The 27,783-nt window shown below is 40.6% G+C and overlaps 1 protein-coding gene across 6 annotated transcripts in view; it reads right to left on the minus strand.

Annotated features, from left to right (window-relative positions):
* Positions 1 to 27,783, minus strand: part of LYN (LYN proto-oncogene, Src family tyrosine kinase) — an 82,302-nt gene that overhangs the window by 15,242 nt on the left and 39,277 nt on the right. For all 6 annotated transcript variants that reach the window (XM_067553762.1, XM_067553757.1, XM_067553758.1 and 3 more), the window contains 4 exons: positions 17,489 to 17,671; positions 16,529 to 16,605; positions 4,783 to 4,936; positions 2,077 to 2,208 (listed from right to left, as the gene is read on the minus strand). In XM_067553762.1, the coding sequence (XP_067409863.1) occupies positions 2,077 to 2,208; positions 4,783 to 4,936; positions 16,529 to 16,605; positions 17,489 to 17,671 (546 nt within the window). The remainder of the gene's footprint in view (positions 1 to 2,076; positions 2,209 to 4,782; positions 4,937 to 16,528; positions 16,606 to 17,488; positions 17,672 to 27,783) is intronic.

Consider the following 27,783-nt stretch of genomic DNA (forward strand, 5'->3'; position numbering starts at 1 on the left):
AGAAAAGGACCTGGGGTTACAGTGGGCAAGAAGCTGGATATGAGTCAGTAGTGTGCCCTTGTTGCCAAGAAGGCTAACAACATATTGGGCTGAATTAGTAAGAGCATTGCTAGCAGGTCGAGGGAAGTGATTACTCCCCTTTATTCAGCACTGGTGAGGCCACATTTGGAGCATTGTGTCCAGTTTTGGATCTGCACTACAGAAAGGATGTGGACAAATTTGGAGAGAGTCCAGCGGAGGGTGACAAAAATTATTAGGGGCTGGGGCACATGACTTATGAGGAGAGGCTGAGGGAACTGGGTTTATTTAGTCTAAAGAAGAGAAGAGTGAGGAGGGATTTGATAGCAGCCTTCAACTACCTGACAGGAGGTTCCAGGCAGGATGAAGCTAGGCTGTTCCCAGTGATGGCAGATAACAGAACTAGGAGCAATGGTCTCAAGTTGCAGTGTGGGAGGTCTAGGTTGGATATTAGGAAAAGCTTTTTCACTAGAAGGGTGGTGAAGCACTGGAATGGGTTACCTAGGGAGATGGTGGAATCTCCATCCTTAGAGGTTTTTAAGGCTTGGCTTGCCAGCCCTGACTGGAATTATTTAGTTGGGGTTGGTTCTGCTTTGAGCAGGGGGTTGGACTAAATGACCTCCTGAGGTCCCTTCCAACCCCAATCTTCTATGATACAGTAGATAATTTAGAAGGGGGGGAGGGGGCATACTATTTTCAAAAAGAAATTACACATACATTTGCTGCACAGTGCAGGGGATGTGGGATTTGGGGAGTGCAGGGAGATGAGATGGGATGAAGGGGTGGAGGAGTGGAGTGGAATGGGGGAGAAGGGTTTAGGGGTGCAGCAAGGGAGGGGAGTGGGGCTGGGGGCTCAGGTCAGGGTGGGGGATGGACCCACTTGGAGTTGGGACATGGGGATAGGTGGCAGTGAGAGAGGGGGAGGTTAGGGAAAAGGGGGGCCTGTCAGCCTCACATTCTCCCCTGCCGTGTGTGCTGGGATCTAGAAGACCCGACCCCCCGCTCTCCCATCTGACAAGTTGGTCCAACTAATCCCTCTACCATTCCAATACCGCTAGACCTAACACAGTGAACATAGCTGCAGTGCGTGCAGGTAATTCCCAGTGGCTCCTGCCAGCTCCAGGATGGCAGGTTGTGTTAGCATAAGTGTTACTTTAACTCTTTATTTCCTGGTTTTCATCAGTTTGCATTTTGCTGTGCTTGATGTTCTGGAAAGGCACGAGATACCACTGGGCACCCTTAATTCTGCATTAACAAAGTTCTTTGTTAGTCATATCTATCATCCTTCTACATGGTTTTTCTGTTTGCTTAAGCCAGGGGAACTAACTAATGTATTTTCCCCTAAAAATATCTTCAAAGAAAAATAGATCAACATTAGGTTGTTTAATAAACATAACCACTTCAGGGCTGCCTAATGTAACAAACCTCCAGTGTAGCCCCATATCCCAGCTACATCATCACTGACATGCCAATATTCCAGTGAAAAATCAGCACTTCCCTAGACTTTGTTTTCATGTTCTTTTGTAGTGTCTAATGCTGACAAAATGTTACAGCTGTTGATGTTAAAGCAGAATTGCTTAATTGCTTTCATTTGAAATTCCACGTATTCAAGAGCTACATTTCACTTCTTTAAATAACAGCAATACTTAGCACTTACAATCTTAGAACTTGTATTGATATCTATCTAGTCTATCATTTAACCATTTGAAGTGAGCTACTGAAAATCAGTGACAATTATTGGAATTCAGGATTTACTACGAATTTATCGTTTGAGTACATAAAACATACCACCTGAGTACAATAATGCAAGATGGTTTGTATTTTAGATTACACATAACTTGCTGATTTAAAGCTCCTATAAAGTTATATGCAGTCTTAGGTACATATAAAATGGCTGAGAGATTTCAGAATTCTTTGATGTAACCTGTAGTATACACACTTCAGATACATATTTTGTCAGTTGTTAACTCTTTTTCTTTGGTTAACTATTTTCTGTGACTCTCTAAAGGAGCATCAAAATATAAATACAATGTAATGTTATGCAAAAAATGTCCATACCTGGATAAGGGATTTTTCCAAAGGTAACAATTTCATACAGAAGAATTCCAAAGGACCACACATCAGACTTAATAGTAAAGGAACCAAAGTTAATTGCTTCTGGTGCTGTCCATTTGATAGGGAATTTTGCACCTAAAAAACCATACAGTCTCAATTAACCAAGTATATATGTTGCTTGAAAAATATAACTACTAACATATGTAGACTCACCTATTATTTCCATATTTCCACAGACTCACCTATTATTTCCATGAAGTATAGTGCATACAGTGAACATTTAGTACAAAATCCTTAAAATTCTTTATTTTAGGGGACTTAAAAGGTACTAGCAGCTCTTCCTGTCCAAGAGTTATTGTACAGATTCTGCAAGATGGTTCAAATGGAGCCACCACAATGTACTCTCACATGCCCTGTGTGTCTCCTGGAAGTCTCAGAGACGTTAAGAACTGAATTTGGGATTTTCAAAAGAGCCTAAGGGAATTAGGGACTCAATTCAGTATCTAACTTCCTTAGTCTCCTTTTAAAATCCCATCTGAAAGGACACAGGATTGAACGAACGTATCCTGTCACCTTTGGAGGTGGTTTCGAACCTGCTAAAGGGATAGTGTGGGGAGAACTTTTCATAGATACCAAATACGTACTTGTATGAGTGAACTGAAGACTTCATTCTATTGTACTGCCAACCCAACAGCTTTCACAAATACTACATTTACTTCCAAATTTAGAAGGGACAAATAGAACAGTTACACATCACTGTACAACACACCAGTGTCCATGCTCGATTGTCCTCTACATTTATGAATTAAGAAACAAAAGGTGTGAGTTTTCATGTCATGGTTGTGCCACTCAAATATTTTACGTTACTGTCATTAGTATTACCCTGACTAACTCCACTCCATGTGCAGAATCTTGTCTTCACTGGGAGTTTTGCCTTTGTAAGAAATGCAGTATTAGGCAGAAGTCTATTCCAATATAATTTTTAATCCTATGTTTCGTGTTCAACTATTTTAATGACAGAAATAAGCTGGTGCAGAACAAATTGTAACCGTATTTTAAAATCCTCTCACTTCTACTTAGCACCTCAAAAAAGCTCCCCTTTGTTTAATAAGAAAAGTTCAAACAGTCTTCCTTGGGGAACATTACATCTGTCTTTCAGACAAAAGGAGGGGTAATGCAAAGTTCTCTGCGTCCTAAAAACTAATGACAGAAGACACTGTGTAAAACTGGGAGACTATATCAGACTCCCATGAACACTGAAGGAAGTTACTTTGTTAGGATGTGTGGAGGTTAGTATAAAATTTATAACACGCAAAAATGTATGTAAATCCAAGTATTATTTAGTTAATATACAATACTGAAAGCTGGCTAATAAACTAAAATTTCCCTCCTCCTATACTTTCTCTGTCTTTAAAATCCACTCCATCCGGATCCTTTTTCCTATTGAATGGCTATTATCTAGTGACTCTCTAGTCCCTTATCTCTTTTACTCTGGCTCTGGTGCCTTGTTCTCTTTATTCCTTGTACCTCAATATTCTATCATTGTCCCAAGTGATTTCAATTTACATCTTGAAGACCCTATCTGTTTTCACTACTACTTGTATCAGGATATGTGTACTTTTTCTGTACATTCTAAAACTGTAGCAGGGAAGCAAAGCAGGAAGTGGGCTGAGAAAAGTTCTAGGCAGAAGTTTTACAGTGAACTGAGGAGCAAGAGAGACAGCACAACAAATGGGTCAAACAAAATAGGCTGCAACCCTCTAATCATAAAGTGGTTGTTTTAGTTTTAGATCTAGGGAATGTAAATCTGTTGTCAGCATCTTTCTTCTCACATTATGTGTGGAGGTGTGGAATGATGACACAGCTGGATATTTTACTTCTACTGAACCTAATTTAATACTCAATCTTTTTAAAACACACAAAATTACCAAATAATTTATATAGTACAAAAAATCCCATACAAACCTCCCTATAAATGCACTTCACTCCCTCACCGCCCTTGGTCCTGCTGCAGAGGAGAGATGATCTCAGCTATCCCAGAATACCCTGCTGTGTAATAAATGAAGAGATCCAGCCTATCACTACCTACTGCTTTCACTACACAAGTGCTATAGTGTTGCTGAAGTGCAGCATTTAAGTCAGGCAGTATCAACACGAGGCTCCTGCAGAAACCCCACTTCATCGATAAAGGGAAAACTTCAGTGCTCTGGAGAATGTTTGCTTGAGGCATCACTGCCTCCACCTTGTTCACCCCCCTCCCCCCGCCCCGACGGTCACGTCCATTACCACTCTGTTGTGGAAAGGAGGCTCGTGCATGTCTCATTTATGCATTTGAGGATAAAATGAATAGTAACATTTTCTCTTCACAATTAAGAAAAACTCAGTTCCATTGTCTAATTCAACAAGATGAAAAGCTTTGATATGTTATGCCAAATAGTTAATGGTTGGATTTATAAAATCTGTTGTGTTGCTTAAAGAGGGTACAAATTGTACTTTTCATAAACTTTCTAGTTCGAACAATCTGGACTGAGGGGACAGAGTAATTTTTAAAAACAGCGTTGTCATTGGAACACTGTATTTAACAAGTTATTGGGGCATTTTCCACATAATGCTATGTGCTTCCCATTTTTTTTTTTAAACAAAGACCTAATTCTGTGGATCTCAACAGAGTGACTTTTACAGAGCTGAAAAACATAAATTGATACATACCTTCCCGTGCTGTGTATTCGTTATCTTCAATTACTCTGGCTAGTCCAAAATCAGCAATTTTGCACATCAGTGAATCCGAAACCAGAACATTAGCTGCTCTCAGATCTCTATGAATGTAGTTCTTCCTTTCTATGTATGCCATTCCCTCTGCAATCTGTAAAAAGTGAAGTGCTTTTATTTTTGGTATTTTTGCAGCACACTGTATTATCCTAAGCAACTATGAGCTCTTCTCCTTTACCACATCAATACAACTCATTAATTGCTATAGCACCAAATATGTGTTGAGCATTTTACATATATATGGGGGCAAAGTCCCTGCCCAGAAACTTTTAGCATAAGGACCAATCCTGCAAATCTTCACTCGCAATAGAAGTCTCGGTGACTCTTGCGTGAATAAAATTTTGCAGGATTGGGACCTCCCCATCCACATCCAGTTATAGTCCCTGATTCAGCAGAGAATTTAAGCATGTGCATAAGTCCAACTGAATTCAGTTAGGCATGTGCTTAAGAGCCTTCCTGAATCAGGGCCCGCCTACTAATAAAGAAATATTAAAATAATGTTGTGAGATTTCTTGCCAAAAAATACCCTCTCTAAAAATTCCCTATCCAAAAACTGGTGATAAATTAACACACTGAAATAATAAAATGGAATAGGATTAATAAATAAATAAAAGTCTCATATAGATTTCCTATTACAAAGCGTCCTTTTTAAGGGGCGATTAGGCAAGAAAGTAGACTTTGAAGTGTTTGCAAAACTGCAAATTATGTAATACAAATACGAACATTTTCAAGAAAATCATTCAGATAAGTCAGCTAGAGCTTTGCGCTTATTCTCTTTACTATATGCATTTGTCGTTCATACACTAGGAATGTTTGGCAAAACCCTGCTCTCAAGTACCCTAATTTCATAGGCAAGGAAAGAAAAAATAGTAATTTTATTTCATAACTGTCTAAACAAAATTAAAGGTGACAAATATTTTGGCAGTTATCATAGATGATTTTTCAGCATTTGCCCAGATCATTACTTCATTTGTAAAACTGTTAAAACACAGCGGGATTACTCAGACACCACCCAAATGTGTTCTTGTTGCTGTACAGAACAATAAATCTTGCATACTTGGAAAACCACTGCCAAACAAGAACCGGGCCCGGACTGTGCAAACTAATCTGCTCTGATCCTACTATTCCAGAATTTCTGCGGATGGCATATTGTAATACCCTTCCTATTGCATGGGGAAAACACTACTCCTTGTTTTGTGGGTATGCTGCGTTAGGAAGAAAACATAGGGAACTTTTTCCAACTCCAAATCCCTAGGACATCTGTGCATTAGCTGTCCCCTGGTCAGTACGGAAGTTAGCACCTGTCTGTGTGTAGTGTGTGACTGCCCTTGCACTGCCGCATGTCTATAGGAGTTTGCTCCATTTTGCGCTAGACAGACCAGCTGACTCTAATTTTTAAAAAAAAAATTAAAGACACTTCTGCTAATGTCTTTAAAAAGTCCCTAAGGGCAAGACAAGTGCACTGGCTGGCATTTATAACAGGAACTGCACACTCTCTTTGTTCCTTTTTTTGGGGGGGCAGGCAATGGAAAAACTACTGCATTTTTTCCCCCATTGTGAGCATTTTCTTATAGATAAATGTACTGCTGCTTCTTCAGACAAGAGTGCGGTTTCAGTTGTGAAATAGAAATAAAGGTTTTCACGATGAACCAAAAAAAAAAAAAAGGATCTTTATAAATATTTGCTGCTGAGGATAATTTTTGGAGACCTACAGACTGGCCATAAGTTGAGATAGTGAATTCTGTGCTCCCAGCCCCACACAAAGTTAGATTATTTGGGTTCGGGAGGAAGTAGGCAGCAAAGTATAATTGGTACTGATAATTCTGAAATGCAGAAAAGTGCACCAATGTCATTGGACGAATCAACTTTCCTATCATTCTCTTGCACACATTAACAGGAGTGGTCAATGTGGCATACTGAACAGGACACAACACTATGGGAAACAGACTATCATGGTGATTTTTAATCTCTCTATGTATTTCCACAACCTTGCCAGCAATATCCCAGTAAAGCTGTAGGAAGGAACTTAAAAATAAAGAAACAACACTAAAGCATTGGGGCCAGATCCTTTGACAGCTGAGAATCTAGCCCTTTATGTTAAAAAAAGAATCCATTACATTTTGAGCAATTTTGAAATAAAAATTACCCTTTTTCCATGACATTTTTGGACAACATTTTGTCTGCACTGAATCATGTGGAAGTTTAAAAAGCCACTTATGAACAAATCTTCATGCATGCAAAAATTCTGAGTAAGAGAAGGATAATGGCTAAGAAATGTTTCTTCTGTTGGTGGAAGAAAGGGCGAGAAGCAGAATAAATGAAAATTGGTTTACACTTTTATAGTGCTCAGTTTTGGCTTAAGTCACTGTCCATAGTAGTGGGTGGCACAGAGGTTCAGCCACTAAACCGGCGCTTCCACAGGAACTGTGATAATTGTATATTCCAATAATAATCTGAGTTTCATTGACAAACCATGTCTTGTATATAAAAATCAAGTCATGAGCATGAAAAGGAAAAATGAAGCCATTCTCACCCACTCACGTAAAGATCGTTTACACAAAAATCAGCAGCCAAACATAGTTTTGTTTAGCTGCTTGCAAATTCTAGATAGTACTTTGAATTTGGTTTTGGTTTTATTGCCTCTAGGGTTGCCAGTTTTGGTTAGACGTATTTCTGGAGGTTTCATCACACGACACAAGCTTTAATTAAAGATTAATCTTTAATTCCTGGAGACTCCAAGACAATCCCGAAGGGTTGGCAAAACTAACTAGGATAAAGAGTACTTCTACATTTTCCACATTTACTGCATGACTGTGACTACTAAACAAATAATATTCTCTTTTTCCCCTTTAAATAATTATTGCCAGGCTTCCAGGACTGCCAGGACTACACATATATATTAGGACAATATATGTATATTAAAAATTCAATCTCAAACCATAAAACGATGTGCACAGCAGCAGAATGTTGAACAATCCAGCATCTCACAGCAGAAATAAACCAGCCTCCCTACTGCAAAGCTACATAGAAGAATATAAAGTAAATCAGTCTCAAACTTGCACAGAACTGGGAGCCAGCGTACTTTTCTTAGCTCTGCCACGGATTTGTTTTGTGATCTTAGACTAGCTTTATACTTTAATCTGTGTCTCAGTTCCCTCCTCTGTAAAACTGGGAAGATGCTTACTTTAGCCACAGGGGTGTTGTGGAAAATTAAGTAATAAGTGTATGTAGAGCAGTTTCAAAATGAAAAGCACTATTATGAGTGCTAAATAAAATGACTGCTGAAAGGTAATGGTAGATAAGGCAGAGAGTACTGAATGCTGCTGGAACAAATATTTCATACTTTCCAACCAGCTCTTTGTTGTCTTTATAGCTGTTTTACGAAAAGTATGAAAGGCAATAAAAGGGGATACCTGGTGTGTAAACGGGATTCTCCCATTTCTCAGACACAAACTATAGCTTCTAAGGATGAAAAACTCTCTGTTGGATGAATTTTGTGTGGTGCAGTCAGACAGTGTCAGAGAACTCTCTGGCAAAAATTCAAAGCAGAAATTAAATGGTGCATATAGGATGAACCACTATGCGCTATTAGTTTTTTTTAAAAGATGCACGTCAGCTCTTTCATGCTCCAAGACTGAAGAACCTCAGAGCTCTGATTGCACTGTATTTCCACTCACACACAGTCCTCTCTCTCTTTTTTCATGGTTTCCATTCCAGAAAGATGTATAATCTTCACAGTAGTTTTTTCTATACTGTGATTTCAGCATGGTTTCTGTCTGCTGCATGTTAACTCACAGAGAACGTAAATTAGATGGCACATTAAACAGAGGTTCCTTTTTATGTTTCTAGGCTGTATGTACAAATATGAATTCCTGGTGTTGCCAAAGTGTGTTTGATTGGGCTCAGTATTGTTTCACGTCAACAATCCCCCATGCCAATGGCTCTGTCAGTTTCTTAGCCAGCGGTACACAAGGGAGTGAGATGGGCAGCATCACACCCAACTGCTTTTGACTGCCCTCACCTGGATAGAGGAGGTACCCATTTTGCAGCTGCATGAGGTGGCCTTTCAGCATGAGATCTAGCATGACTCAAGCCCCTGACCTTAAAGATTGCAGTCGAGCACCTTAATCACTCACCCGCTGCACTTATGTGAACCTCATGTTTCAGGTGAACCTTTAAATTCTATCTTTTGGATTTAGTAAACACTTTTAAATAAATAATAAAAAAAAAAGCTAAGGTTCTTCTCCTCTGCTTCTGTCAACCCGTAGAGTGGAAGTCATGAATGTGCATGTACAGGTAGCTTAATAGCCTCCTCTACATTACCCTGATCCTACAGAGAGCAACCAAAGAGCTGTTTTGATTTACCCTGGCTGCTCTAAGGGTCTGAAGCCACAGCTGGAGATCAGTATTGAGCTGGGGCATCCCAGCCCCGTTCCCGTATTCCTGCTATGTTACAGCAGAAAGAGGAGTGGCATAAGAGCTGTAGTCAGCTGTGTACTACTACTAGAGCCACCCTTACACTGGTGTCCTGGGACAGATACACCAAAGTTCAGGGCCTGATTGAACTGAAAGGGTAGTGCAAAGTGGCCACACAGAACAGGGAGAATCTGGTGCCTAGGCTTTAAAAGAAACTAATAATGCAGTTGAGTTTTGAGGTTTAAACTGTTTGTGGTTTAACTGTGGAAGATCTCTATTTTGGGGTGGGAGAGAAAGAATCTTATCTTTTTCTAAGAACGCTCTTCAATCCTGAAGGGCCTTTAGTGAATGGGCATGGTGTTGATCACTCTAATGGGATTTTTATTAACCTGATGCAGATTCCTTTAAGTAATGGCTAGACAATGGAAGAAATAAACTGAGTCCTCTTGATCACTGTGTAAAAAAATTAATTAAGATTTAATCCTGATTAACCAAGATGTTAATTGGCTATCATCATGGTGAACAATGATGGCAGTCTACAACTCTTCAGACAAATACTGCAGCTTTTTTTTTTAAACAGCTTATTAGAGACCTTATATAATATTTCTCCCTCCCACCCTCTCCAGCCAAGAGCCCAGCAGCCTTGTCGATTTCACAGCTCAGCCATGAAATTGACAAGGCTGTCAGGTTCCTGAGGCCAGTGTGTGGTCCTCCCAGCTCACAGCCAGGAGCCAGGGTCCAGCTCAAGAGGCTTTTCATCCCCTTCCCAGCTGGTTTTCTTGTCAATTTCACAAGAGTGATAGATAACTACTGATGTAAGGGAACACAGTATTTACATTGATACTGCGTCACCCTATTTTTGCTGATGACGTAAGCCCTACACTTCTCGTCAAGGTGGTTTTATTATGTCGGCATATCAAGGGAGTTACATTGCTGGAAGGAGCATTTACATGTGTACCTCTCCACTGTTCTGTCTACAGAAGCAGACTTTTGTCGACAAAACTCTCTAATGTAGACCAGCCCTGAGGAAGATGAAACAGAGTAGTTTGTTGTGCAATCATTTACCAGAATGTAATGTTACACAAAAAGGAACTTGGGGGGGAAGACCTCTAATGCTGGATAAGAATTATGACAAAATAATTGATACATGTTTCTTCTGGTTTATGTAATTTTATTCCTGCTGAACCAAGAGTGTGTGTTGATTTTAAATCAAGACTCAAAAATTCTCACCTCACCTCCCCCCCCCCATTATGACTGTGATTAACTCCAAAATGGCTGAATTTGCAAAGAGAGACAAGGTGGGTGAGGCAATATTTTTAATTGGATGAACTTCTGTTGGTGAAACAGACAAGATTTCAAACCACTCAGAGACACTTTTATGCTGTGGTCATGCTCCTGGGACAGATGCACCAAGTTTCAAGGTCTGATTGAACTGACAGGGCAATGCAAAGCAGCCTGCACAGGGAGACTCTGGTGCCTAGGTTTTAAAATATAGCAATAATACAGCTGGATTTTGAGGTTTAAACTATTTGTGATATAACTCTGAAAGATTTCTATTTTGGGCTGGGCGAGGGGGGAAATCACTATCTTTTCTAACAGCGCTCTCCAGTCCTGAGGGGGCCTTTAGTGAATGGGCTTGGTGGCATTGATCACTCTAAATGGGATTTTTGGCTTGTCTCTCTCACCAACAGCAGTTGGTTCAATAAAAGATATCCTCCACCTTATCTAATATCCTGGGACCAACATAGCTACAGCTGCCCTGCATACAACAATGAATTTGCAAACTCAGGCCGGGTGATTAAACAGGTCTTAATCGAAAGTACATGCTTTGCGAAGACTGAATACGATTGTTTTTACAACAACAATGCTTTGAGCATTTCAAAATGAAGGACTGAGCATGTCCATTAGAAAATTCTATCAAGAGTTATCTAGCCACTTAAAGATGGATGCTGTATGCATATCATAGAGTCATAGAATCACAGAAGATTAGGGATGGAGGGGACCTCAAGCGGTCATCCAGTCCAACCCGCTGCTCAAAGCCAGGACCATGCAGTTAAATGAATTTGGACATTCAGCTGTTGACGCAGAAGTTGATTATCAAGTGGACTGATTCACTGGCTTTGGAGCAAGAGGTAATGAAGCTTCTAAACCCAAGCAAATGCGAGCTCTGAAACGCAAGAAATTTCAGCACCTGGAAGCTCCAGGAGCCCATTAGCTCTGGATCAAGGACAAGATCTATTAATGAAGCAAGAAGAGCTTGTTAGCTGTCCTAGTTAAATGCCGGGAATTGTTGTCAGTTGTGAATGGAAGCAGGGGAGAAAAATGTTCTGCATGCTGATTAGCTCTGGACTGCTATATTAACAAATTTGCAAAAAAGGAGCTAGCAGAATATGTATGGTTTCCTAACTATTAAACAGGGACTAAAGCTCTTACAGCATCTTGGAATTGCTCAATCCCATAGCTGACAAGCAGAAAATCTTCCAGGGAGGTGGTCCTGCTTGTAAATTGTGTCAGCTAGTGAGCTCCAGACAAAGGAAATTATACAATCAGCTGGTGTCTTGCTAGCCATGCAAGAAAAATTGGGGTGTATTATTAAGCAGCTAGCAGAGGAATCTATGAAAGAGAAATCAGTTCTGATTTTTGGTTCTCCATTTTATTCCTAACATCCTTTCTAGTATACTCTGCATCTTTGGTGTCCAGTTCTGTACTGTGGAATTCAACAAAAGACTGCCCCCTGTTTTGATGTTGGTGCTTAGTAACCTCAGCAGTAGCTAAAGTTGCAAATGGTTGCCTTTTTAACACTTTGGTTTCACAGGCTCATGACATTCTTATTTAAAGGGCAAAATTATCTGTGATTGGGACTCTAGCAAAGGGTGATTCCTCCCCCCTCAAAAAAACAAAAAAACAAAAACCCACAACCAACCAAACAAAAAACCATCCACCCCCACGCTGTCTGGAACATGGACAGCATCCTTCCAGAGGGCGGGGGTAAAATTCTCCTATTTTAAAATATTCTAATAAATTTTCTTTAGGCAAAGTTAAAGTCAAAATGACTAACGATTTAAACTTTGTGTAGACTTAGTCCACAGTGAAGAGTAGCGAGGTCAATGGTTTTTGGTGTTTCATTTTCACTTCATTTTTTATTTGACCAAGATATGATGGTTTTAAATTTGTGCACGAAGAATGGGCAGCAGAAAATTTCCTGAAGTCTGGGTGAAACACTAAAACAACGGTGCACTGGGCATGCATGAGATATGTGTTTCGCTATTATTATTTGATGGTAGTTCATCGAACTCTTATGCTCTGCTAACAAAACAGCAGAATTAGGGCTGTTACATTGGGTTGTAGGCTTAGAGATAAAAATAATTGTATATGTGAGCCAAGCCAGGATTTTAGCTAAGGTCTCCTGTAGTGAAAGCCCAATATTCCATTTAAAACAACCATCAAAAATCCAAGGGGATCATCCCAAACCAAGTACTGCTGGTGAAACTAATCCTTGATGTGACTCCACTGGCACCAGTATAATTATAGCAGGTGTGAATCTGACTATTTGCTGGAAAAGATGCCAGCTTTTAAAGTTAGGCCTATTTTAGACAGATGTTTTTGTTTTGTTCCGTTTTAAAAAGAGTCTGAAACAACCAAAACACTTTAACCTCTGTAGATCTAAAACATTCCTTTCACTGACTGAAGAGTTTTTTTCCCTGAACAACTGTGAATTAAACTTGCTGGGTTATAAATCCCTGGAAGTGGGGCTTGTGATGGAAATGCCAACTCAATTTACACCAAATAATGCTGTAAGAAATCAGCAAAAGGACTGCAGTGTTCAACTAAGTGTATGCTTAAGGGCCATTAAGTGCTGTATCTATTTTCATGCTGTAGGTCACAATGACCACATCCTCTCTCTCTCTCTCTCTCTCACACACCTCCCTATCTGACAGGCCACTTTTAGATCACCAAGACCATTCCTCTGGATAGGACTGTGACATGCTATTAAGGGGAACCTGCTTCCTGTTTACTTTCTTCCTGTTGCACTATAAGCCCTTGGTTAATTTGTTATTCTGCAGTGAGCACTAGTTCTCTCATAAATGGTTTATGTGTACACACATATACAGCACCAGTGCACAGATATGTTAGGATATTCACAAGACAGCAGTACCACCAAAGAGCTGTGTGTTTGTGACAAATGCCAATATGATGCAACAGCAAAGTGAACAACAAAATACAAGGAAAGAAAAACCCTCATGCTATTGCTGCTTTCTTTTTTTTCCTGAAATGCTGGAATAAGCTGGCACACAGCCTACCACAGTGGTGTGAATTAGACTGTCACACATAGTTCAAGTCTGCATCAACCAAAGCAAAATGTGCTGGCCTTAGCTTAAACAATTTAATGTGAATTTTCTTCTATTTGTTTATGTTGAGAAACAGCTTTCCAATTTATTTTCCCTCAAGAAAAGCAGAGAGAGATGAACCAATGCTGGAAGCATAAGCTAATGTACAAACCAGGCACATATTTTTCATGTTTTCATGTTTTTCATACCGCTGCTTTCTTAGTACAGTCTGTGTTCTTGTTCCATTAGATTTACACTAGATTTCAGTGTGCAGGGAAGTTACCATTATTTAAAGCTGAATATCTTAGGCCTGGTCTACGCTGGCAATGGAAGTTGACGCAACACTGCTTACGTCGACCCCCTAAAGTGTGCATCTCCAGTGGCACATAAGTTCCGCTGATCTAAAGCGCGGTAAAAGTCGACCTAATAAAACCACATCCGCAAGTGGCGTAGCACTGAATTCGAATTCCATGGGTCGAATTTGCATCAGTGTAGGCAGAGCAGAATGTAAATCGACACCATTGGCCTCCGGGAGGTATCTCATAATGCTCTGTTGTGACCACTCTGGACATTCGCGCTCTCCTGTAACGTTGCCACGTACACAGGAAATAGCTCCTTCCCTTAAGCCCCGGGAAATTTCGAATTCCCATTTCCAGTTTGAACAGCGTGGAGAGACCTTTGTAGCTGAACTGCTCATGGCGACTGCACGGCCTAAACGCGCTCCAGCTTGGAGTCGACCAGAGGTCTTGGATCTCATCAGACTGTGGGGCGAAGAATCTGTTCTGGCTCAGCTCCGAGCCAGCAAAAGAAATTTAGATATATGTGAGAAGATATCTCGCGGCATGTTGGAGAAAGGGGCACAACAGGGACGAGAAGCAGTGCCGTGTTAAGATCAAAGAGCTGAGGCGGGCTTATCGGAAAACTCCGGAAGCTAACAGCCATTCTGGCTCCTCGCACAAAACATACTGCTTTTACAAGGAGTGCATGCAGTTCTCGGCGGGGACCCCACCACTGTGCCACCACGCAGCATCGATACCTCCGAAGAATCCCAGTCCAGTGCGGCGTTCACCGTAGTATTAAAAGTCCTGAGAGGGCACCTGCACATCCCTTCAGAGACTGTTTCACAGCTCAACACATCTCAGTCTCAGGAAGCTTTTCCAGATATTCAGCCTGAATTTTCCTTTTTAAAAATCTCATCCCTTCACACCTAGTTCTACTCCCCACCCCCATGTAAATAAGGCCCTGTATCTCTGAGGCCCAGGCTTCAGTGAGGCTCTGTGTGAGGGCTAAAGTCAAATCTCATGGAGCTCATTATTTAAGTTTTCATCCCCACAGGTGTTGTCACCTTCAGATATTTGTAAACTGCTATCATTGTCCCGTCACCTTAGTAGTTGCTTAGACAAGATGTACACATTCAGCTTTTTTTAATCTTTCCTCGCCATCAGTCAGTTTTTCCAGGCCCTGAATTACAGATGCTGTGGTGCCCAGAACTGAGCACAATATTCCAGATACACTAGAACTCTAAATACACCAGAACCTTTGACCACCGAGTCCATCATCTGTTGCCTTAGCACATGTAGTCCAAAATTACATTGACTTCCCCCCCCCAGCAGATTATAAATTCATGTGGGATTTGCTGTCTGCATTTGGGTCTCTTTTAGCCTTACCAATTCACACATTTTCCCTCTCCCATTGAGTATATTTATTTTATAGTATATTTTCCCATCTACATAACATTTTTCCAGTTTTTCATTTTATTATTTTCTGCTCATGTTTTTAATCTCTCTAGGTCCCATTGTGTTATTTATAAAGGCTAAATATCAATATATTTCACAAGCCTGAACAGTTTTCCCTTGCAAAATACTCAAAAGTGACTTCTCTAGGTAGATCAGACAAGCTACCAAAACTTCAGCCACATTGGACCAATGGTTGTGGAGTAAGACAGTCCCAAACACTGGGTCTTTTCTTTTCTTTTTTTCCTCCAGCTTGGGGCCTACAGTTTAATGACTTCACTGGGTTGACTTGTATCAACCTGTGTGTATCCTTGATAAACCCATAGTATACCTATTTATATATTGGCTGTATTAAACTTATGATTGTCATTACCGATACTGTATTACATTTAATATTTCTATTGCCTTTCCTGATGCACTGCAACAAATCAGTACAACAAGCTACAAAATAAAAAGTCTGTACCAGTCTAACACTCTCAAAAGGCGATACATGATCAGAAGCAAACAACAATTGTAAGTTAGTAGCACATGAAGCATGAAGGTGACTTAGGAGCATAAATCCTATTGATTTTTCAGTGGAATTTTGGCTCCTAAGTCAATTTGGTGCTTTTGAAAGTTTTACCCACAGTGTCTAGGGTATCCCAGGTATTGTTTGCACCTGGGGGCTGCCAGTTGGTTTAATAAATCAGGTACTGATATTCTGAACCATCCTTCACAAACATTTCAGTTATAGAAAAAAATTCCGCCAAAATCAGTTTGAAAGTGTTAGTGATCTATTCAGTTTATCAGAAATGTTTTACTAGCTGACCCAGCTCAAGGGAAAGGTTAAAAAGAATGCATTTATTAGCCCTATTTTAAAGATTTGCAAATGCATGTAATATATGGAACTAGTACCACCACCTTACACGTATCTGCTAGAACTGAAAACAATCCTCCCTTCTGCAAACAAAATGGACACACCACGGACAATAAAATGGACATACTAATGTTAACAGGTTGGTTTAACCACACACACTCACTGTGAAATATCTATTCTTTTTTTCCATCTCCCACAAAAATAGTTCTGAACATTGTTTCATCATACCAAAAAGTCTTGGGAACTGTAAAGCCCACCATTACTAGAACAGATTTTTCTACAGTTCCTGGTATGCAATTCAGCCTCCAAGACACTTAATGCTTCTTAGTTTTCTTTATATTATAACCATTTACCTGAGCTGAGAAGTCAATTAGCTTTGGAAGCATTAATTTACTTCCTTCATCACTCTTCAGAAAATCCAACATACTGCCTGTTCAATGCAGAAAGAATAAGTCAGCACAATTCACTAGTAAAATAAAATAATAAGTCTATAGCCAACCTCACTACCTTCTGCATGGTTGAACTTTAGCATTCTATGTTTTGTTTAAACATTAAACATAATGCTGATCCAACAGCTGAGTTGATCAGTTCTGCAGCTTTCTGTGGTGCAAAATTAACAGGTCAAGTTTCTCCTGAGTTCAGCCTTATGTGTTGCCTTTTTTTTTTTTTTTAATTTGAATGATCATTTTCCCATTCTTAGGAATATCAGCAAAGTTGCCCTCAGAGAATCACCCACAATTATCAACCTAGTTATCTATGGCAAATTTTTTTTTAAAAAGTCACAAAAAGCATGTTTAACTCAATGGAAGCTGAGCCCTTTGGCAGTAAAATACAACTAAACTATCTGTTTACACAGGGCCTGATTCTGCAACCCTTACAAGCATTGTGTAGTAACTATTCATAAAAGTATGGTAGTCCTTCCACTAGGGCCAGTCAACAGGACTTTTCATGACTTTAACTGAAGGATTGCAGGATATGGTTCAAAGTGTTTACATTAATTAGCTACCCATTTTGGCAGAAAACATGAGTATTGGATGCATAACCCAAAGTCATCAAGATATTATAAGGGATATGTTTATTATTTGTTAAACTGTATTTTTAGAGCTTTTGGGAGATTTCTAAAACGATATGTCTTAAAACACAACATAAGCATAAAACGAAAATTCTTGCCCTCCCTTAAGGTAGATATTTGATCATTTAATATAAAAACTACAAAAGAATAAAAGTAACTAAACTGTATCTCCCCTTTTTATTTACTAGGGGTTGATTTGACATTTAGTGAAGATGTTCTTAGAGAGTTCAATAACGCTCACCTTTTGCCATGAATTCTGTTATAATATAAATAGGTTCCTCTTTGGTGACTACAGCATACAGCCTCACTAACTTGTCATGCTGAAGTGTTTTCATGAGGTTGGCTTCCTCCAGGAATGCTTGCACAGACATAGTCCCAGTCTTCAAAGTCTTCACAGCCACTTTTGTACTATTGTTATAGTAACCTAGAAAGGAAGGGATTATTATGGCACAGAAGTCATTCAGCACAGCGCACACAGACTGTTAGGAGAGCGTCAGGCTGGACTTCATGAATAGTAAAAACCTGGTGCTAAGTGTCCATACATAGCACAGTTAAATTACTTGTACTACAATCATGCTATATTTTGCAACAAGACCTATCAATGTATGGAGAGATAATCCATTAAAGCGCAATGTTCTATTTTTGTACATTATTTACCTGAAAAATCAAATTAAAAAAGATCACTTTTTATATTAAGATTTAATTTATAAATAGTTCATAAAAAGTAAATAAAATGGTCAATAGATATTTCAATGAATGTCTAACCAATTGTTATAGAATTAAACAAGTCATTAGCTTGCTTATAACTTTCTAATCTCATCTTTAACTTATGTCCCTATAATAAGGCTACTCAATACCTGTAATATGTTTGTAATATCTAATAATCATTTATTAACCCTTTTTAAACTATTCAGAAATAGAATCTCAAGTGTAACCAAATACATTTTTAAAATTATGTGGCAGGAATGCAGCACTGTAGCACTCAGGTGAAGGTTTAAGATCTCATTATTGCTTGTCAGGTGATCTTTGTGCCCAGGATATGGGGGGATTGTTTGCTTTCCTTAATTACTTTAAAAGTATGTTAGTGCCCAAGAATAAAGGGAAAGTCCTGACAAGCCTCCCTGCAAACCTATATTGGGGCCAGATAGAGCTTGGCCCTTTTGATATCAGTGCCACACCTTCATTAAAAATGTACAAACAGCATCAGTTGGAGATATAATTTGGCACAAAATAAGGATATGATGTATTGAACTATATGTGAAATATGCTAATTATCTATATATCAATGTACAAAGATCAATACATAGAAAAGATAATGGAATATTTTCGGATGGAATCAACATATAACATTCTTAATACATAAACTTCAGTGATAAAGTTATCTTTTATTCAGATGTAGCAATCTTTAAAAGCCTGTGTTATTTAATTTGTACTGAAGTGATACAAATAATTCAAACATGCCATTCTTAACACAAATGCACTAATAAAACCAAACCACATCTCTGTGTTGCAATCTATGTATTTCAGCACTGAACAAATATGTACAGGAAGAGGTAAACTTTCATGACTCAACACACCAGTTACATTTCCCTAGCCAACAACAATCTGCACAATTTCACACTGTTTGTGTCTCTACATGAAAGTCAGTAACACCCTAATCTCTACTTAAACTCCCTTACACATTTATAAGGTGAGTATAAAAGAGAGCATGCCTACACAGTGAGTTAGTTCACGGTGTGAATCTGCAGTGCACCCGCTTGCCACACACTAACTCTGCACTTTCCAGCAGCAATACTGTAAGCCACACTCCAGGACTTTTACTGCACCATAGCAGTGTCCACATGGCAACGCGGCAAGCTGGTGTGCTGTAGATTCACACCCTGGATTGCAGTGCACTAACTCTCTGTGTAGACAGGACCTCAGTGTGTTTTGCACAGTGATAAACCAAAAGAAGGTGAACATTAAAGAATGTGGGGGGCTACTTCAGTTTTCATATTTAACTGGTTCCTTTTTATATAAATTAACACCTCCCTAGAGAGAGTATAAATAAATCCAGGAGAATCTGAGCAGAAGAGGGGCTAAATTAATCTAAGGAGATCTGACGCCATTTTATGTACCACTTCTCAGTTGGAACCTTCATTGAACATTTTAATTATGAGATAAGGCAGTAATCTCATATAGCATGTGTGGGTAGTAACATGAGACTTTCATTTGCTCTGAAAGTACAAGTTATTAGTACACAGAAAAATTAATACAAAAAAAAAAAAACCCTTAGGAACCCAGATTTGTAAAGTTATACATGGGTAACTGTGTACTTACACTGAAGTACATACCTCATTTATGAGTGCAAACATCTAATTCTTGTGCACAAATTGCAAAGTCATGGACAGGCAAACATTTGATTAAAGTGCCTGCAAATCTGTGCGTCCAATTGTGTGTGCCTAAAGCTGAAGTCCTACTCCAGGATGTTCACCATTGGAAGGACAGGAGGAAGGAACAAAGCTTCAAAAATATAATTGAGATTTTGGATGAAATTTTGTCCCAATTGAAATCGATCACAGTTTTTAACTTCAAAGGAGCCAGAATTTCACCCATTTTATCTTAAGGGCCCCAATATTTGTACTAATATTAAAGGTCACCCTGCTTCATTAATCTCCCCTAGTTCTTTGTGTTACTTGAGGTGTGAATGCCAAATTCTAGAGCAGAGATTCAATACAAATATTTAATTCTATATACTGGGGGTATATGACTTCATTAAAATCCTAAGTACTGTATTTCAGACTGTAAACTTAAAACCATCACTGTAGTATATACTAATCAAGACTGTTATCATGCTGTGTATTCATTTTACAACAGGCTCTAATTTCATATACATGGCTGCAATCTTGTAAAAGCAACTGCTGCATATGCTACAGTTGCATGTAGAAAAGGCTCTCTTACTCTGCTTCCATTGAATTGGTATTTTCCCTTCACGCTCCCAGATCCAAATCCTTGTTCCTGACAAATTCCTCAACAAGTTTTGACTCTTCCACCACCAGGTATCAGCTTATTTTCATTAGGGGACTGATGACAGGCAATATGTATTGAAAGGTATTTTTTCCTTAGACTTTTGTTTAGTTTGTGACTTTCAGTGTTTGAATAATCTAGGAAAGCCCTCCTTTTTCCAGGTTTTCTGTTTAGTCAGGATTCCTTTGTTTATCTGTCTGTTTTAGGTACTTACATTTAAGCACTTCACACGCTAATTTGCATCTGTCTCCTGTGAGGTATCTCTGTTTTACAGATGGGAACTAAGGCACAGGGAAGACAAGTTTATTTGCAATAGGTCACAGAGGAAGTTTATGGCAGAGTAGGGAACATAACCCAAGTCTCCAAAGTCGTAGACTAATGCCCTAACGACCACATCCTCTCTCTTTAGGGTGACCAGATGTCCCGATTTTATAGGGACAGTCCCGATATTCAGGACGTTTTCTTATAGATACCTATTACCTCCCACCTCCTGTCCTGATTTTTAACACTTGCTATCTGGTCACCCTGTCTCCCCGCTCAGCTCCAGAGAAGGAAGGAAGGAAGTCAAAGCAGTCTTAAGGACTGTTACAGTGTATAAAAAAGTTCAGCTGAGAGTATAAGAGAGATTGTCTCTTGAACAGCAGAGTCAAAAAACAAGAGACAAGCACTTTTATTGTAATTAGTGTAATTAAGGGTCAAATTCTTCCATTAGATATGCAGACATGTGGCTCCCATCTGTAAGAAAATTGACCTTAAATATTCCTCTGCTAAAAGAGGATAATGCTGTATTTTTACAATTTCTACTATATTGAAACAAACATGGCAATCACTTTGGAGGAGAGGATTAGAATTCAAAACGATTGTGTCAAACTGGAGAACTGGTCTGAAATCAACAAGATGAAATTCAATAAAGTGTAAAATACTACACTTAGGAAGAAAAAAACCAAATGCACAACTACAAAATGGAAATAACTGCCAAGGCAGTAGTACTGCTAAAAGGATCTGAGGGTTATAGTGGATCACAGATTAATTACCAGTCAACAATGTGATTCAATTACAAGAAAAAAGGCTATTATTCTGGGTGTATTAACAGGAGTGTCTTAGATAAGAAACAAGAGGTAATTGTCCCATTCTACTCAGCACAGGTGGTGTCCTTTGCTGAAGTACTCTGTCCAGTTCTGGGGACCACACTTTAGGAAAGATGTGGACAAACTGGAGGGAGTCCAGAGGAAAGCTACAAAACCAACAAAAGGTTTAGAAAACCTGACCTAGAAGGAAAGGTTAAAAAAAACTGGGCAATGTCTTGAAAAATGACAAGTGAGTGGGTATCTAATAGCTTTCAAATATGTTAAGGGCTGTTATAAAAGAGGATGGTGATCAATTGCTCTCCATGTCTACTCAAGATAGGACAAGAAGTAATGGGCTTAACCTGCAGAAAAGAAGATTTACGATATGAAACAGCTTCTAACTATAAGGATAGTTAAGTTCTGGAACAGGCTTCCAAGGGAGGTTGTAGAATCCCCATCATTGGATGATTTTAAAAACAAGTTAGAGAAATACCTGGCAGGGATAATCTAGATATATTTGGTCCTGCCTCAATGCCTCTGGAGGTCCCATCTGGCCCTACATTTCTATGGTTCTATGATTTTTTTATTTCAGCACCTCCCTGGAGGGGGTCTTATGTAGAAAAAGTCTGTTTTAGCATGATCCTATTGTGACAGAATAAAAACCTGACCAGTGGAACAAAGAGGCAAGGCCAGTTATTTGTCCAGTAGGTCCTCTATAGCTCTCTGTTGGTTAAATATGGAGAGAAAAAAATCACTTATTTAATCAAATAGAGCTGAGAAAACCAGATGAAGGAGAAGCATGGCAATAGTCAGACTGTGTGTTCTTAATTACCTCCGAATGTTCTTGGGGTCCAATCCTGCACCCCTTACACAGGCAAAGCTCCTTTCAAATCTAGTGGGTGTATAATACGTGAATCTTTCTTACTCTTGACAGCTTGACACAGAAGGGATTTTTCCCTGAGTAAGTATAATGGCCATCATTCACTTGATAAGTGCTGAAGACTGAATCCAGTCTGTCCCCTCCTCCCCCCAAAGTTAAGAGACTAAGCCTTTAGGATTTGAGCTAGTCTGGTTCACCTGTGTGTTAGTATTGTTAAAACAGGTATCAGCATTCTGAGACTGTGTTCAGAGGTTATTGAATGCTGGTGAGTTGTTGCATGCATTAATCTAACTTACAGCATCTGTATCCCGTATTGTAAGGTGATAACTACATTTATGCACTTGATAATTAGTTGGTGAAATCCAAGTATAGAACTCACAACCTATTTGGGATTGTGCCCTTTTCCCTAACAGTCTACCATGAGGCTGGTGCTCACACTCTTCAATCACTGCAGGGCAGCTTGACAGCCCCTGTTATCTGTGTAGTAGGCACTGAATGGGACACGCAATACACACTGAATGGTGGATTACATAGGGACTTCAGGTTTGGGTGTGTACAACAGAGTGACATCATTTGAAGTGGGGATGGTCTAATTTGGTCTTGTTTGCACAGTGCCTAGCACAATGGGGCTCTGGTCCATGGCTAGAGTTGCTAGACACTACCACAGTACAAATAATACATAATAATAATTTCCTGGTTCTACCAGGCACATAGTAGTTTTGGCTGCTCTGCAGCCATGCTCTATCTGCACAAATAGCCTCAATTTGCATACATTTGTGTGTGTAAATATACAGCGAGGGTGGACAAGTAGGATTTCCACTTTCGCCTTTCCTTAGGTCCTGCCCCAGGTGACAGCATATTTAATGTCCAACAGAGGCTGCAAAAGAATTCCACTGGCAGAGGTTGTAATGGGAATTAGTTTAATCATGCCCCTTCCTCCCCAGCCACAACTGGGGTTATTGAAAACGCCTCCTCTCCCCCATCCCGAGCAGCTTTTCTGCTACCCTGGGCCCTCCTCCACTGTTTTCACTGCCTGAAGTTTATCTGACTTAAGGTCTATCACTCACCCCATGGTGTCCTGCTAATGTTATTCTATATGATATGAATGATCACCCACTCCTTTTAGCTACCTTCAGTAAACAAATATAAAGGAGATGAATAAATGATGAAGTTCCTGCTTTAACTCCAAGCTTTCTTCCTTTCTAAAGTTTAAGTCAGACCCTCTATGATAAATTTTCAGCATATGTATCTATTGTAAAAATGCACCTGTGATACTTGGAAACATCTATTGAGACTGACAAAATCCCACATCTGGGCATGTAAAATGGGAAATTCTATGCCCCTTTGTCAGATGTGCCAACATTTTCAGAATCTTTCATTTTAGTGAAGGTATTTTTGGGGCTCAGCTTATATTCTGCAGCCCAGCACATCCCACAATTCTAGGCACCTGGGCTGCTCTCCTCTCTGCAGCGCTCAGAGGTGGATCAGTGTTATAGTGTATAGCCACGTCCTTCATCTTCTGCTTGCTGCCAGATTCTCTGTCTCCACAGTTGCTGACACCAGTGGTTCCTTTTGCTCCGGTTTTTACTCCTTCGGTCTTAATTTTCCTGCCCAGTATTTTGGGCAGTGGAGAGCAGTGTTCTTCCTCCACAGCCTTCCTCATCCTCCCCAGGTCAGTTAATTCCTCAAGGGTTTAACACTCCCTAAGCCTCTGCCGCAGCATCTCCCTGCTGGCTCCTCTGCCCCGACAGGTATGGCAGAGTGGCCAAGAAAACATTGGGGCAAATTCAATCAGTTCTCTCTACATGTGAGGCAGACTTCCCGGGCTCAGCAGAGGGCGAGTTGTGCCCAGCCTGTCCCCAGCTGTCCATTCCTAACTCTGTTAGATCCTGGGGCTGTGAGTCGGACAGGCAGGGGTTCACTACCCACTGAGGCACTGCAACTCCAACAGAGGAAAAAAGGACCAAGAACTACAGTACAGAAGAGGAAAAGGCTCCAAAAGCGAGGAGGACCCTGACCACTCAACTCAGGTAAGTCCCAGGGGACCCCAATAGAACAAAGAGGAGAAGCGTGTGGGGCCACAAGTCTCCCCTACCCGGCCACGTTTTAGAGTGGGTCCTATGTGCCCTGAGGAATGAAACAGGACTTCTAATCAGCCTCCTCCCGCCCAAGAATAAGAACTTCCTTTCCCCTGCAACCTCTGGGGAGAATGGGACCAGCGGCGAGGATTCTGAGACAGACCTCTGGAGAGAGCTACAGGCGCAAAGGAAGGCAAGCCGCAAAAAGGCCTCACCAAAGCCACAGCAGAGTGTCTGTGCTCCCAAAACGCCCCAGTAAAGGTTAAAAGAAAAAAAATATGAAATGGCTAAAAAGGGAAAGAAAAGGTACAAAAAATATCCAGAGATACCAGCCCGCTGTTTCCTCCTCCTCTCATTCACCCTCCCTTCTCCCCCCTCCATGCCCCCTACTGAGGAAGGTGAACTGTCTGGCTGTAAAACTTTACCAGGCTCCTCAGAGTAAGTTTCTCTCCTCAAAATCCTCCCCTCAGGCTGCAATATCCCTTTTTCCTTCTTGAAGAAATGATTAGGAATGAACAGAACAAGCCTGAGAAGGGCATGCATATTAGCAAGAGTGACCTCAGGCTCTGTAACATTCAAGAAACAAAGGGTTCTATTGCTGAGACACCAACGGCTGATGCCACTGTAGCCCCCCTCCCCAGGGATATGGTTATTCCCTCAGAAGGGGAGTTCTACCCTAAGGACCCCACGTATAGAAAGATGGAGGCCACTCTCAAAAAGGGCTTTGAAACGACCTCCACCATTCTCTGAGCATCCCTGCTATCTGCTTGGCAGGAGCATCCTTGTCCTGATTGGAAGATCTCAAAGTCCTCAAGGACAGAGATCACTTTGACCTTTTGGCTCCACTCTCTAGCAACACTATTTGTAGCTGATGCCGCAATGGATGCAATGAGGTTCTCAACTTGAGCCACGGCTTCCAGTGCAGTAGCCAGGCTCCACCTATGGCTCTGACCCTGGAAGGCGGATACTCACTCTAAGCAGGTCCTGTGCTCAGGAAAATTCTCAGGCTCCCTCCTTTTTGGAGAAAAGGCAGAGGCTTGCAATGTGGAAAAAGTCTCTCCTTTCCCCACTAAAGGCCCTCAGGAGAAAATATAGACCAGCCTTCAGAGGGAGGTGTGCTTTTCTCTCCACTTCCTCACAGATGTACCAGCACAGGGACAACTGATTCCTTGAGGGAAAACAGTGGAGTTGAGGTCTGAGGGAAAGTCCAGAGGGACCTCAACTCATCCCCAAAATCCACTTTATGACTAAGATGGCATAGGCTTCCACCTTGAGTTGAAGCTAGTGGGCAGGACTTCCCATTTCCTTGAAGAAGGGTTTTCATCAACCACAGACAAGTGAGTCAGGGATACTCCCTTGAACTGTGGGCTCCTTCCTGCAGTTACCCAGTTCCTACAATGCCAAAAACCACAATCTGATACAGAACAAAATATATCTTGGATGTGGGAGTGATAGGTTCTCTGGGTTCAACTCCATTTTCTTCATTGCACAGAAGTTCACAGATCCATTCTCAACCTCAAAAGACTCAACAAGTGGATGAAGAAAATTAAATTTTGGCTGGAGATCCTGGCCTCTGTGGTGTCATCCATGTCTCAGTGGGGCTTCTAGCAGATCTAGTAGTAGTAGATCTAGCAGATAAAAATCTCTACAACTGCTTCAGATCATGCCACTGCAGACTTTTGAGGTTCATCTACAACAGGAAAAATTATCAGTTCCCAACATTCCCATGCAGCCTGCCCTTGCCTCTCACCTCCCAGATGCTTAGAAGGAAGCTGGTGGTGGTACTAGCCAAACTCAGATTGCAGGGAATTATCTTGCACCCCTTCCTGGACAACATCCTGATCAGAGCTCCATCACAGTCCGCAGCACATAGGGCCACTGATTCAGGTCATGGTCAACAACTCAGAGTGGTGCCTGAATAAGGAAGTTTTTTATTTCATCCTTCAGACATTTGGCCTCCCTTCAATCAACCTGTTTCCAAATTGTACAAATACAAAAAAAGGCCAAAATACTTCACAAGGAAGGCAGGAGAGCCCAGATCCATGGGGACAGATGCCTTATCGCACAGTTGGCCAAAGAGCCTACTTTAAGAGTTTCCACCTTTTCCACTACTGATAACTCTTCATTGGCCGAGGAGACCTGAGTTCTCAGATCTGATAGAACTGACTCTGGAGCCCCCACTCCAGCTTCCATGGAGACCAGACAGCCTCTCACAAAGTCATCTCTTTCACCTGAACCCAAAATGGCTTCATCTAACAGCCTGGGGAAGCACTAGGAGGACACAGTCTGTCCTCTGTAGTCATTAGGACATTGCTTTCATCTAGGAGAGTATCGACACTAAAAGCACACTCCTCTTTCTGGTCCAGATTCAACTACTGGCGCCAAGAGTACAATGCAAATACCAGAAATCCAGGAACTCCAACCATTCTGTACATCAGGTGTTTGCTTTCAGTAGCATGATATTTGGGCTCCCTGGCAGACAATCCACAGGTAATCCCATTTCTTCAAACAGTCCAATTAGCCAGCCAGGTGGTCAGGCCTCTCTTTCTGAAATGGGTCTTTCCTCCAGCTTTGAGGGCCCTGACAAGACATCTCTTTCAGCCTCTGACTTCAGTGTCAGCTTTTTAGTTAGCCAGTAAAGTTTTTTTCTTAGTAGCTGACATGTTCACGAGGTCAGTGGTGAAACTGGCAGCCTTATCTATACTGGAACCTTACTTCATGTTCCTAGAGGACAGGGTGGTGTCCAGCACAGCAGAATCCTTTCTTCCTAAGGCAAATTCCTCCTTCCACACTTCCTAAGAGGTTGTGCTTCCTTCATTCTGTCCAAAATCACACCTTAGATATCAAAAGAGTGAAAAATCTCTCAAGCATTCAGAATCCATGAGAAGATTGGACTAAGTATTGTGGAAGCCTAAAATCAGAGGTTCCTGTCCCATAAGATACTTAACCAGGAGATACTTAATCAGGAGATACTTAACCTCCTGGGCAGAATGAGCAAGTGCATCCACTTTGGAAATTTGAAAATCAGCCACTTGATCTCCAGCTAACTCCTTCATTAGGCGAGCACCATAAGGTGGATGTTCTGTCTTCTGCAGAGGTCTCCTTTGGTGGGACCATGCTGCAGGTGGCGGCCCAGAAATATTGACTTTTGAGCAAGCTCAGAAAAAGGAGCGTACTTCTTTCCTACCAGACTTTTGGTTCATAACCCTTTCTACATCTGTTCACTGCTCACTACTTCTCAATGTTTCTGGATATCTGGAGACGATTGAAAAATGGAAGCTTTCTTACTGATAATTTCCTTTCTGCTAGGAGCATCTTCCACCCACTCTGGATGGCTCATAATGCAAGTAGTCAGATATAAGTTGAATCATTACTGTATGATCATCTTCCTTGGTCTAGTATACATATTTAATTATCTGTGGAAATTTGTTAATAATGATATGCACATTTTACAACTTGGAAATGACTCATATGATAGCAAATAGGAGCAAAGGGAGCATGGCCA

Source organism: Emydura macquarii, unplaced genomic scaffold (assembly GCF_026122565.2).
Source record: "Emydura macquarii macquarii isolate MOO-44397 ecotype Brisbane River unplaced genomic scaffold, CSIRO-AGI_Emac_v2 contig_1477, whole genome shotgun sequence".
NCBI classification, from domain to species: Eukaryota; Metazoa; Chordata; order Testudines; family Chelidae; genus Emydura; species Emydura macquarii.